This window comes from Marmota monax, unplaced genomic scaffold (genome assembly GCF_021218885.2).
Source record: "Marmota monax isolate L192 unplaced genomic scaffold, Marmota_monax_Labrador192_F-V1.1 WCK01_AAM20220418_F8-fsc00038, whole genome shotgun sequence".
Taxonomy (NCBI): Eukaryota; Metazoa; Chordata; class Mammalia; order Rodentia; family Sciuridae; genus Marmota; species Marmota monax.
The window spans coordinates 9,940,055-9,953,466 of NW_026692498.1; the positions used below are offsets into that span (position 1 = coordinate 9,940,055).

At 47.4% G+C, this 13,412-nt stretch overlaps 1 protein-coding gene across 1 annotated transcript; it reads left to right on the forward strand.

Moving 5' to 3' along the window:
• Nucleotides 1–781: 781 nt before the first annotated feature.
• Nucleotides 782–13,405, forward strand: Nxf1 (nuclear RNA export factor 1). Its single transcript, XM_046445491.2, has 21 exons — nt 782–983; nt 3,820–4,003; nt 4,211–4,367; nt 6,240–6,323; nt 6,429–6,533; nt 6,649–6,729; nt 6,852–6,921; nt 7,058–7,146; nt 7,260–7,367; nt 7,538–7,647; nt 9,443–9,479; nt 9,774–9,842; nt 9,920–9,975; nt 10,104–10,211; nt 10,317–10,375; nt 10,487–10,602; nt 10,743–10,785; nt 11,339–11,411; nt 11,923–12,105; nt 12,863–12,923; nt 13,057–13,405. Exons 1-21 carry the CDS (start codon nt 956–958, stop codon nt 13,093–13,095), a joined length of 1,860 nt encoding a protein of 619 aa, XP_046301447.1. The 5' UTR covers nt 782–955; the 3' UTR covers nt 13,096–13,405.
• The last annotated feature ends 7 nt before the right edge of the window (nt 13,406–13,412 follow it).

The following is a 13,412-nucleotide window of genomic DNA, read 5'->3' on the forward strand; positions in this document are numbered from 1 at the left end:
AAGAATGGAGAGACCTGCCTGCAATATCCTCCTTCCGAGGAGGTTACAGCACTGCTTTGTCTTTCCTGTTCACCCACATTCCACCACCGGTCACTCCAAGGGCCCCATTTCACACATTCCAAGGGAGGCTCAAGGTATAGAGAACAATCACCACACTCGGGCAGGTATTGGGCTTTTGGGGGTCGAGCCCATCTGTCTTGGCATTTAAAATTTCTCTTTCCAGCAAGTGGCCCACCTTTCCGTCTGCTCAGTTGACGCGTGATGAGGGTGTAGCCGGATGCTAGTGGTGGGTGGGGCGGTTTGTGAGGACGAAAGCTCGCCAAAATTGGTGGGCGAGGAAAGCGAGGCTTGCATCCACAGCTGGCAAGACTGAATCCCAGTAGAGATCAGTGAGGCATCACTCCCGCCCCGAAGCTCGGTCTCCATTCCTCGGAAACCCTCAGTGCGGCCTCCTTCCCAGCTCCTCTCAGTTCCGGGCTGCAGCGGCCAGTTCCGTTCCAAAGCAAAGCCTGCGGTTGCGGGGCAGCTTCGACTGAGGAGCCAGGAGCGGAGTGAATCTGCAGGAGTAGAGTGGATTTGGGCGGGGCTTGGATGGCAGGAATAGCAGGAGTAGAGTGGATTTGGGCGGGGCTTGGATGGCAGGAATAGCCGGAGTAGAGCGGATTTGGGCGGGGCTTCGATGGCAGGAATAGGAGTAGAGTGGATTTGGGCGGGGCTTGGATGGCAGGCCCCGCCCCTCGCGACCCTGCGTTTGCGCACGCGCATATGGTCCGCTTCCTCCGCGTGGCCCCGCCCACAGCCGGGGGAAGTCGGGCGGCGCACTACGTGCTTCGCTATATAAATGCGGTGGCGCCCGGCGTAGAAGAGGCAAAGTGTCCGGAGCGGCAGGGCGTTCGGACGTTGGAGGCAGTCGGCTCCCTAGCCTGAGACCGCCCCCCCTGCTCTTCGCAGTGCAATGGCGGACGAGGGAAAGTCGTACAACGGTAAGTGCTGGCCCTCAGCCCCGGAGCGGGCGATCTGGATCTGGGTGGGCGGCGCCGGCCTAGGCCGCAGCCCCGGGTCGGGAGGCCGCGAGGGGCCCAGCGTCCAAGGGCAGCGGCTGCGGCGCGGGCCCTGCCGAAACGAGGGCGAGACAGCCCAGGGGCACCGACTGGACTCGAGGTGGGCGCCTGGTTGTTGACTCGGGAATCCTGGCGTTGGAGGACTGTGGCTCGGAGCGGATGGCTCAGGGTGGGGTGACAAGATTCCTTTGAACTTGGAGGGTGGTTGATGCCTGTCAGTTCAGTTGGGCGGCCTCACTCTTACTTTAATGTGAGTCTGCCCTGCTCGTGGGCTGTGCTGGTGCCCTATTTTTGACTGCGTCCAGTGGTCTTGCCCCCGCCTTCAGCCTTTGAGACCTGCCCACCAACTGGATGTTCTAGTCGGAACACTTTATTGGTGGTTAGTCCATTGTGATGATCAGGAGAGCATGACAACCCAGGTTTGAATCCTGCGTTGGGTACACCAAGTTTCAGCGAATTAAATTTTCAGATCTTATTTTCCACTCCCTTGATATGGCTAGAAAGAGTACCTATCTCCCAAGTTTTTGTGTGTTTATTTAAATAAGACAATTCCTATCAAGTGCCTGGAGCTTAGTGGCTGGCACTGGAGAAAGTTTTAATTTGTTTTATTTTGTTTTTGGCACTCAGGGATTTAGCCCAGGAGTGCTCTACCACTGAGCTACATCCCAGCTGTTTCTATTTTTAATTTTGAGTCAGGGTCTCCCTAGGTTGCTGAGGGCCTTGCTAAGAAAATGAGGCTGGTCTTAAATTTGTGACCCTCCTGCCTCAGCCTTTCGGGTCCCTGGGATTACAGGTCTGTTCCACTGTGACTGGCTGAAGAAACTTTTTGTTTTGTTTTTGTACTGGGTATTGTTGAACCCTTAACGGCTGAGCGACATCCCCAGCCCTTTTTATTTTTTTATTTTGAGACAAGTTCTCAATAAGCTGCTAAGGGTCTTGCTAAATTAATGAGGCTGGCTTTGAACTAGAAATCCTCTGTGTCAGCCTCCCAAGTTGCTGGGATTACAGGTGTGTGTGTCATTGGTACCTGGCTGGAGAAATTTTTTTTTTTTTTTTTTTGGTACTGGGGATTGAACCCAGGGAAACTTCACTTAGCCGCATCCCCAGCGCCTTTTTTTATATTTTAAGTAGAGACAGAGTCTCACTGAGTTATTTAGGGCCTCGATAAGTAGCTGAGGCTGGCTTTGAACTAGAAATCTTCCTGTCTCAGCCTCCTGAGCCGCTGGGATTTTACAGTCAGTGCCACCATGCCCGGGCTTGGAGAAAGTTCTTAATGAAAATCAGCTGCAGCTTTTATTCATTTCTCTTCTCCTAGGGTTATTTGTTGAATTTCATTGTTTACATAGTACTAGGTATTAGGTAGACTTCCTTGGATTTTTGTTTTTTCTTTTTGCCTTCTGTGTGTTTGCGTGTGTGTGTGTGTGTGTGTGTGGCTAGAGATCAAACCTAGGGCCTCACCAGTGCTAGGGAAGTGCTCTAGGAGTCAGGCCATATTCTTTGTTTGTTTGTTTTTGTTTTTACTGGGGATTGAACCCAGCCAATCTTTACCTCTGAATTGCATCCCTGGCTCTTTTTATTTTATTGTTATTATTATATTATTAATATTATCATTATTATTTTGGTACCCAGGATTGAATCCAGGGGTGTTCAACAACTGAGCCACATCCCCAGCCCTTTTTTTATATTTAGAGATAAGATCTCAAGGGGCTGGGGATGTGGCTCAAGCAGTAGCGCGCTCGCCTGGCATGCGTGCGGCCCGGGTTCGATCCTAGGCACCACATACAAAGATGTTGTGTCCGCCGAAAACTAAAAAATAAATATTAAAAAAAAATAGAGATAAGGTCTCGAGATCTTTGAACTCGTGATCCTCCTGCCTCAGCCTCTCAAGCCGCTGGGATGACAGGAGTGCACTATTGCATCCCTCTCAGGCCATACATTTCAGGAGCCTTGGTTAAGCACTCTAAAGTGATGCTGCCACCAGACCTGAGCCAAAAAGTTGTCTCCTGAGTTAAAGGGCATTCCTAGTCAAAGAAGCCAATCATTTTACAAACTTCACAGTGGCCGTTTGAGAACAAGATTTTAAAAAAAATATTTATTTTTTTAGTTGTAGTTTGAGAACAAGATTTTTAAAAAATATTTATTCTTTAGTTGTAGTTGGACACAACACCTTTATTTTGTTTATTTATTTTTATGTGGTGCTGAGAATCGAACCCAGGGCCCCGCACTTGCTAAGTGAGCACTCTACCGCTGAGCCAAAACCCCAGCCCCGAGTACAAGATTTTTTAGGAGGCCCTTAAATTGGTGATATTTGTTTGTATTGTTTAGGCAAGAGAAATACTGAGTGGTAGGTCCCAAGTAGCTTTCAGGGGTCTGATTTGTGGCTAGTTACATGTTTGGGCTGCTTACACTTCTACATTCTGCCTCTTTTTATAGTTCTGGTTTTTGCTTCATTTTTCAAAAGCTCTATCCTGTTTCCCTGATATGATACTGCCATTCCAGAGTGGATTCTTTCCTTTGGACAGGCAGAGGCACTTGTGTGGAAATGGCTTCTGTAGTTAATGTGTATCTTTCCCAGTAGTGCAGAGTGCTAGAATCTGCAATTGCTACTCCAGTGATGTATTTACTAAATTTTTAAGGAATTTTTTTTCAGTGCAAGGGGTTGAACCTAGGGCCTCACACATGCTAGGGAAGCACTTTACTACTGAGATACTTCCGCACTCCATATATTTACTAGTTTGTGTACCTATTTCACTTCCAGAGCATGATGACCGTGTTAGTTTCCCTCAAAGAAGAAAGAAAGGCCGGGGTCCTTTCCGGTGGAAGTATGGTGAGGGGAACCGTCGGTCAGGACGAGGTGGTTCTGGTGTTCAGTCTTCTCGGCTCGAGGAAGATGATGGAGATGTGGCAATGAGTGATGCTCAGGATGGTCCCCGCGTACGATAGTAAGTGACTAATTGGTCTACTTTGAATTTAATAACCTATTAGATTATATAGCTTTATTATTGTCCTTGTCATTGCTTTTCCCACCTAGAATGGTAAACATGTCAAGACCATCTTAATGGTTGAACAGTCTTAATTATAGTCCTGCTAACAGTGCAGGATGGTTTTTTCTAATAGTTATGAACTTTTAATTCTCTATTTCCCCACAGCAACCCATATGCCACCCGAACTAACCGTCGGGGTGATACTTGGCATGATCGAGGAGGTCGCATTCACATTACTGTGCGGAGAGACAGAGCTCCTCCAGAGAGAGGAGGGGCTGGCACCAGCCAGGATGGGTCCTCTAAGAACTGGTTCAAGATTACAGTGAGTACCTTAGTGTAGGAGGCTGGACTCAGAATGAAAATTATTACTTTTTTTCCCCATAAAAATTCCTTTTTTTTTTTTTTTTGGCTGTTTACTTCATACTTCACAATTAGGTATCCTTTCTTTCTCCTTTAGAAACAGGTTTGTTTTTTTTTTTTTGGCTGGGTATGGTGCTGCCACCTGTAATCTCAGCAACTCCTGCCAGAGGGGGGAGGATCGCAAGTTTAAGAAAGGTCTCAGTAGTTTGACAAGACTCTGAGCAACTTAGTGAGAGCCTGTCTCAAAATAAAAATGACTGGAGATTAGCTCAGTGATAAAATGCCCCTGAGATCATTCCCCAGACACTGACCCCCCAACCAATATTTTTTTTCCCTTTTTTTTTTTAGTACTGGGGATTGAATTCAGAGAATTGCACATGCTAGGCAAGTACTGTACCACTGAGCTACATCCCCAGCTAGAATCACTATGTTAGAACACCAAACGACAGGTTCAGGGAAAGTTCAGTGGGGATAGACAACAGAGTAGAATGAAAATGTAACTGGTTGGGAGGTAGAATAACTCCTCTGGATAGCCTCATTTGGTTCAAGCTGAGTGTAGGGCTTGGAGTTCTCTAAGGTGTAGGCAAGGTATAAATTAAACCTTGGAGCTTTTAGAATTTAAAAAATGATACTTTTGAGGAATAATAAGTGTAAGTGAACAGAAATTCACATGTGTTTTAGGTGGAAAACTTGTGATTGGGCTGGGGTTGTGGTTCAGAGGTAGAGTGCTTGCCTACCATGCTTGAGGCACTGGGTTCAATCCTCAGCACCACATAAAAATATAATAAAGATATTGTGTCCACCTATAACTAAAAAATAAATATTTAAAAAATAAAAAAACATGGGGCTGAGATTGTGGCTCAGTGGTAAGGCGCTCGCCTAGCACTGGCGAGGCATGGGTTGTATCCTCAGCATCATATAAAAATAAAGGCATTGTGTTGTGTCCATCTATACCTTAAAAAAAAAAAAAAAGCTTGTGATTTTTTTTTTTTTTCTTTTGCTGAGGATTGAACCTAGGGCCTCCTGCATGCGAGGCAAGTGTTGTACTACTGAACTGCATCCACAGCTATTTTATTTTATTTTATTTTTGGTCCCAGGAATTGAACTCAAGGGCACTTGACCATTGAACCACACCCCCAAAACCTATTTTGTATTTTGTTTAGAGAGAGGGTCTCACTGAGTTGCTTAGTACCTCACAGTTGCTGAGGCTGGCTTTGAACTCAATTCTCCCATCTCAGCCTCCCAAGTAACTGGAATTATAGGCGTGCACCACTGCACCGGCTTATTTTATTTTTGAGATAGGGTCTTGTTAAATTGCCTAGACTGGCCACAAACTTGTGATCCTCCTGTCTCAGCCTCCCAAGTAGTTTGACATGAAGACATGCACCACCACACCTGACCAACTAGTCTTTTCTTTATAAAACCTTTTTGGTTTTTGGTGTGTTTTGTTTTCATTTATGATACTGGGAATTGAACCCAGTGGTGTTCTACCACTGAGCTACATCCCCAGCCTTTTTTATTTTTTATTTTAAGACAAGGTCTTACTAAATTGCCCATGCTGGCCTGGAACTTGAGAACCCCCTGCCTCAGCTTCCCAAGTTGCTGGTGTTACAGGCATGCATGACCATGCCCTGCCTTTTTTCCTTTTTGTGGTTCTGGGGATGTGCTTGGGACCTTGATCTTTTTAGGCACCTGCTTTACCACTGAGCTATGCCCCCAGCCCTAGAAAACAATTTAAAGCTCTGCAGAAGGTACAAAAGGAATGCTGGGTTGAGACAGCTGTTCAACCTTAGTTACATGGTGTTCTCTTCTGTTTGCTTTCTCTCCCTTCTAGATTCCTTGTGGCAAAAAGTATGACAAAGCTTGGCTTCTGAACATGATTCAGAGCAAATGCAGTGTCCCTTTCACCCCCATTGAGGTAAGATAAGGACTGAGTGGCTGACTGGGCACCAGAGACAGTATGGGCCCAGCTGGGTAAGGTGCTCTTGATTCAAGTCTAATGCTCTTGTTTCCTCTTTTTAAGTTTCATTATGAGAGCACCCGGGCCCAGTTTTTTGTGGAGGATTCCAGCACTGCCTCTGCATTAAAGGCTATCAACTATAAGATTGTGGGTCAGGATAACCGAAGGGTAGGTGTAAAGGCCCTAGCTTGGCTGATGGTGGGAACTGCTACACAGGACAGGGACAATTCTTGGTCCTGGGGCTTTCCCTGGAGTTTACTCTCTCTTTGTGTCTTCTCTCCAGATACCTATCATCATCAACCCCTCTTCTCCACCCTATGTTGTACAAAATGAACTGAAGCCAGAACAAGTAGAGCAGCTAAAGGTGAGGCCAGCTCAAGTAACATGTGTTTCAACCAAGTCTTACTTCTCACCCCTACCCACTCACTCATCCCAACATGCCCATTTAGCCCCATTGACCACTAAATCCTTTGTCTTCCTGTGTAGCTTATTATGAGCAAACGTTATGATGGTTCCCAACAAGCACTTGATCTCAAGGGCCTTCGTTCAGACCCAGGTATGACTGACAATAGATTCTCAGCTAGATGGAGACAGAATGGGATTTGTCACCCAGGGAAAGTTTGAGGATGATTTAGTGCTAATGCTGATGTGACAAGTCCTCTCAGACTTCCCTTTCTATCTGCTTTCTGAAGATTTGGTGGCCCAGAACATTGATGTTGTCCTGCATCGTAGAAGCTGTATGGCGGCTACCCTACGAATCATTGAAGAAAACATCCCTGAGGTGAGGCTTTGGGGCCAGTATTAAACATGAGGAAGCAGGGAGGGAGAGGTAGGATGGGATAGGGTGATCTACTCACTGCTTACCTTTCTTCTAAACTCTTTTCTACTCAACAGCTTTTATCTTTGAACTTGAGCAACAACAGGCTTTACAGGCTGGATGTCATGTCCAGCATTGTGCAGAAGGCATCCAACCTGAAGATCTTAAATCTCTCTGGAAATGAAGTGAGGGCTGATGGTTTGTGGTTTTGATGGGGTAGCAGAGGATGGGGAGGGCATGTTTGACTGGCAGGAGGTAAAAGGGAGACCTTAGGAGGATAGGGATTAGAGGTCTAAGGATCTACCTGTTTTCCTCACCACATCCATTTCCTCCTTGTTTTCTTCCTCTTTTGCAGTTGAAGTCTGAGCGGGAGTTGGATAAGATAAAAGGGCTGAAGCTGGAAGAACTGTGGCTTGATGGAAATCCCCTGTGTGATAGTTTCCAAGACCAGTCTACCTACATCAGGTCAGTCATAGCCTTTGTTTCCCTCCTGGGGACCTTCAACCCCTGGGAGGCTGAGTTAATGCACCCTGATCAGTGCCCGTCTGCAGGAGATGTGCAGCCCTGAGCTGGAACCACTTGTCCTTTGGGAGGACCACACGCTCCTCCTTTTCGTCTCTCTGTGTCTCTCAGCTTTGTTCCAAAATCTCTTCTTTTTTCTCACCTGATTACTGTTTGCTGGTTCTATGGCCTTTCTCCTTCCTTCCTGAACACAGCCTTTTCTAGACTCTCCCTACCCTATTGTTCCAGGAAGGACACCTCCTCATTTCTACTTTGACTGGGGGGTGTCTTGTATATTCCCCATCCATGGGGTTACCTTGGGCTAAGAGCCTGGAATCCTTAGGCTGAGAAAGCCCTCCCTAACTGGGACTTCCTACTGAGATGGGCCTTTCTCCTCTTTGTCCTTTGATGACCCCTCTTGCATTGCACCAAGAGGGACACTATTCTCACAAGCTACTTGTCCAAGGCTGTAGCCTGGACTTTCCTGCCCATGCTAAGGTTGAAGCCTCCAGGAGGCTGGTACCATGCCATATGTCTCTCTCACTCAGTGCTGTGAGCTGGGCCCTCCCTGGAGAAGAAACCTGGGTTTCCCAAAACCTGTGACCAGAGCCGGGGCCCCGCCAGCAGGCGAGGGGATCCTAAGGCAGATGCTGGGCGTGGAGGCCACGGGGGCATTGGCTACCAAGGAGACAGAGAACTGACTCTCTGGGGCAATGCCCCTCCCTCACTCGCACACCTCACATCACCCTGTTTGGCCCCGGAGGATGGCTGGTTAGCCAGAGACGGGTAAGATTCCTCAGGGAAGGAACAACCTAAGACAGGCACAGTCGCAGAGGGGCCATCAGGAAAGAACTTGGGGGCCAACAGAGGTGGGGCACAGAACCTCACCCCCCCAACTTTGCAGGGGTCTGAACCTTCACCCCTTCTGAGGGAGGTCTCCTGCCCCCATGGCTGCTTTGCTTCCCACGCCCAGCTCAGATTGGGACCCAGGTAGCAGTCAGAGGCCTGGCCAACAGCAGCTGCCCACCCGCCACAGCAGGATTTGCTTTCTGATTTTACCTTGGACCACAGGGAAAGGGCAGCTGAAGGAAAGGGCTGTGTTAGGATGTTTTTCTTGTTTTCTCCCTTCTCTTCCTTATGCCTCTTTGCCTGTGGTTCTTTCCCTTTTTCTTTGCTTTCTCTTTCCTTTTCTTCTCTTTTCTCTCCTATCTTTCCCCTGTCCCTTCTCCACCCTACCTTTATTTCTTTCTTCTTTCCTCTCTTCCTTTGCCTCCTTTGCTCCTGAGCCCCACCTTGCTCATCTCCTTGCCCCAACATCCTGTGCCATCCCTGTGGTGTGTTCTGGTCTTGGCCAAGGCCAGACCTGGCAGAACCGATGGATACCTGGTGAGGCAGCGGAGCCCATGGGCTCCCACCCCATTCCCTCCTCCCGGGGCTGCACAGGTGAGTAGGTGGAAGGTAAGGGGGGCAAGAAGGGGGAAGGAGGTCCTGGGCTTAAAGCCTGGGCTGGGAGTGCTGCTCCTGTGGCACTCAGGGTCAGGCAGAGAGAAAAAAGACAGCCTTCAAGGTAGTCCAGTCTGGGTGCCCCAGGTGAGGTGGGGAATGGGGCTACTTTTCTCTAAGTACAGGCTGGGGAGGAGCCGGGCGATGAGCAATGGGACGGGCTGTCCCTTGGGTGTTGATGTTGTTTGCTCCTAGAGCAGCCCAGGAGGCATTGGTGGCTCTGAAGCATCACTCACTTCTGTCCCGTTCTTGACAGCGCCATTCGCGAACGATTTCCCAAGTTACTACGCCTGGTAAGTCTAAACTTTTCATTCTCTTCTAATAAGCATGGCATCTTCTTCTCCTAAGATTGTTCCTACATGACCATTAATCTGGAGTCATGCATGGATCCCTTTGAGAATTTGATAAAGATGATAATCCTTCCCAGAGAAATGCCTGTAGGCTGAATTTTCATACTCAGGATTCCTGGATACTTTTCATGCTTCTTTAACACTTGACTGCTAACCCTTCACTCTCAGCCCTTCCATCTTCTTACACATCTAGCCATTTTTCTTTAGTTTATACTCAGTTTTCATTTCTTTCCACAGGATGGCCATGAGTTGCCCCCACCAATTGCCTTTGATGTTGAAGCCCCCACAATGTTGCCACCCTGCAAGGTGAGGAGTGGAGGTGGAGTTAGAACATGTGTGGGGAGAGAACTGCTTCCATGTTCCTAATGTCTTTTTCGTTCCAGGGAAGCTATTTTGGAACGGAGAACCTAAAGAGTCTGGTTCTGCACTTTCTGCAGCAGTAAGTATCCTAGGGCCCCTGAGGCTGGGGAAAGTGGGAGGCCCAAGCACAGCTCACTTTTGGGAGCTACTGTGTCTTCTTTCCACAGGAGTTCAGACATTTCCTTTTTTTTTTTTTCCCCCTCATAGATACTATGCAATTTATGACTCTGGAGACCGGCAGGGGCTTTTGGATGCCTACCATGATGGGGCCTGCTGCTCACTAAGCATTCCATTCATCCCCCATAACCCTGCCCGGTGAGTCTCATATCCCAGTACCTGCCCAGGACCATAGGATTTCCCCAGAAGATACATAGACCACACTGCTCTGACCACCACCTCCTTTTCTTCCTTTTCCCACAGAAGCAACTTGGCTGAATACTACAAGGACAGCAGAAATGTGAAAAGGCTTAAAGACCCACGTAAGTGTGCGATATGGGCAAGATAGGATGGGAGCAGAAAATGGGAAGGAATCTGAGAGCTCGGGAGTACGTGGCTGTCCCAACTTTGCTTTCTCCTCCTTCTGCCCATAGCCTCGCGGTTCCGGTTGCTGAAACACACACGTCTCAACGTTGTCGCCTTCCTCAATGAGTTGCCCAAAACTCAGCATGACATCAATTCCTTTGTGGTAGACATAAGTGCCCAGACAGTAAGCATGTATTTCTGCCCTTATAGAAGCCTAGCATTGGGTGGAGGGCATAGCAGGGGCAGCATTTACAATAGTGTGGGGTAGGGTGCTCAAGCTCTGGCTAGAAATCTATATCACACCTGGTACATCTTCTCTTCCAGAGTACATTGCTGTGTTTTTCTGTCAATGGGGTCTTCAAGGAAGGTGAGAATATTTTGAGTTCTGAGTTTGTGGTGGGGTCCCTCCCCCAGCAAGAATCTTTCTTGGTATTCTTAGCTTCCCAACTACCTTCTTTTCTTTCCTGGCCTTCTTCACCATTCCGCTCAAGCCATTTTTGCTTAGCCTGCCTTCTTTACCTGTCCTATCTGCAATGTGGGAAAAGTCTAGGAATTAGGCAGATCCAGACTGTGAAGTCAGGCAGGTCTTAGTTTCCTTCCAGTCTTGGTTCTATGGTTCTGTGGGAAAACTGCATTAACTCTGAGCTTCAAATGCTTAATTTGTAAGATGGTGTTTAATAATAACCCACTCATAGGGTGTGAAATTACTTGGAAAGTGCTTAACCTAAGGCCTGGCATGTGTGCTCTCTGAGAGGGTTAGTAATTGTTATTGTCCTCTCTGACCTCTCACCGACCAAACACAATCATCCCAATTTGGCCCACTTAGTGTTTTCTGTATCAAAGACCACATTTTGAGAACCTGTTTATAAGTGTAAAACATAAATGATTCTAAGTGGTCATTGCTGCTGTTCTCACTGTAGTGGATGGAAAATCTCGAGATTCTTTGAGAGCCTTCACGAGGACATTCATCGCTGTTCCTGCTAGTAATTCAGGGTAAGTGTTCTGCTTACTACACTGGGTGTACCAGACCCAGTACCTGGTCAGCAGTGTGGAAACTGGAAGCCAGTCAGTCCTCAGGGTGTCTTCAAAATTTCACAAAGGCAGCAGGAATCAGGAGGCTGCTGTAGTGGTTAAGTACTTGGCTCTAGCGTTAGACCATCTGGGTTTTCATAGTGGCTCCATCACTTTTAGCTACAGCCAACTTTCCTCATCTGGAAATTTTTATAACAATATTTACTGCCTAAGTTTGTTATAAAAATAAACAAGAGTAACAACTCTCCATGGATTAGAGGAGAATGTATAATTCTAGTATTTGGGAGATAATCCTAAACATGGAGTCCATTAGAAGAAGGAACAAATGGTAAAAAGCAACAGCTAAGACTGGGAGGGGCCCATATAGGTATTGAAATAATTTGAGTGTCAAATGTCAGAGAATAGCAGTGATGTTGGGGAGCAGTGAGGTTATTTGTCTGTCCAGTTGTTTAAGGTGCTCTTTGTCTCCAAGGTTATGTATCGTTAATGATGAGCTATTTGTGAGGAATGCCAGCCCTGAAGAGATCCAAAGAGCCTTCGCCATGCCTGCACCCACACCTTCCTCCAGCCCTGTGCCCACCCTCTCCCCGGAGCAGCAGGAAATGTTACAGGCGTTCTCTACCCAGTCTGGCATGAACCTCGAGTGGTCCCAGAAGTGAGTGCTGTACCTACAGGGACAGGGGTAAACTGAGGTGGGACTGGTAGAGAATGATGAGTGCTCCTGAAATTTTAAAAGCCAAAACCGTTTAGTTCCTTAAAATACAAACCAAGTGAGGTGGTGCATGCCTGGAATCCCAGTGGCTTGGGAGGCTGAGGCAGAAGTATTGTAAGTTCAAGGCTAACCTCAGCAATTTAGTGGGACACTCTCAAAAATAAAAAGTATGGGCTGGGGATACAGCTCAGTTGGTAGTGTACTTGCCTTGCATGCACAAGGCCCTGGGTTTAATCCCCAGCACCACAAACACACATAAAAAGGACTAGGGATGTAGCTCAGTACTTAAGTGCCCTGGGTTCAATTCCTAGGGCCAAAAAACTGGGCACAGTGGTCCATACATGGAAATCGAGCTACTTGGGAGACTAAAGCAGGAGGATCCCCAGTTTGAGGCCAGACTGGGCAACTTGTCAAGATAAAAAGTACTAGGATGCAGCTCAGTGGTAGAAAGTCCCTAAGTTTAATTCCCTATACTGGGGATAAAGTGAGGTGGGGTGGTGCATGCTTATAATCACAGCTACTTGAGGCAGGGGGATCACAAGTTGAAGGCCAAAAGGGCTGAAAATCACATTTTTAAGTGTAAGTACAGCAAATAATTATTAGTGGTGAGTGTCTCTGGAGGATGGCTTCTGAAATGGCCCTTAGTGTTCAGAGTGAGTACATTTTGGTTCTCATGGAACTTCCTGTTCTTCGCTGCCAGGTGCCTTCAGGACAACAACTGGGACTATACCAGATCTGCCCAAGCCTTCACTCATCTCAAGGTAAGATTTGGGAATACTGTGGCAAAAAGACGGCTCTTTGAGCCTTGGAGAAGGTTAAGTGAGGGTCAAATGAGTAAGGCATTGGGGGCAGGAAAGGGACACCTGGCTGTACTGACCTTTTATTTTTTTCCAGGCCAAGGGTGAGATCCCAGAAGTTGCATTCATGAAGTGATCCATAGTTGTGCTCCAGAAGTGCGTGTGTAAATAGCCCTTGGATATTATTGTATGGTTGTCATCCCTTGCCTTCTGTCCAGCCGGAGGCCACCCTGTGACTGTGACTGAGGAGGGAGGTCTGTGGATCCCGCTCCTCACCTGCCTTCTGGAAGACTTCCTGAAGACTTCCAGAAGATTGAGCCTCACTGGTGCCAGGAAGCCAAAGCTCACTTTGTAGAACTGACACTAAACTACCCGAAGGACTTAGGTGCTTTGTGTACTTAGCCCCAGGATTCCCCTTACTTTTTAAGATAAAGAGTGATATTGTATTTTGCC

What these genes read in the sequence shown, in the direction of transcription:
- Nxf1 (XM_046445491.2), top strand. Translation starts at nt 956, where the DNA reads ATGGCGGACGAGGGAAAGTCGTACAACG. An exon ending in CAATGGGGTCTTCAAGGAAG is followed by an intron (nt 10,786 to 11,338) that starts GTGAGAATATTT and finishes TTCTCACTGTAG; the next exon opens with TGGATGGAAAATCTCGAGAT. An exon ending in GTTCCTGCTAGTAATTCAGG is followed by an intron (nt 11,412 to 11,922) that starts GTAAGTGTTCTG and finishes TTTGTCTCCAAG; the next exon opens with GTTATGTATCGTTAATGATG.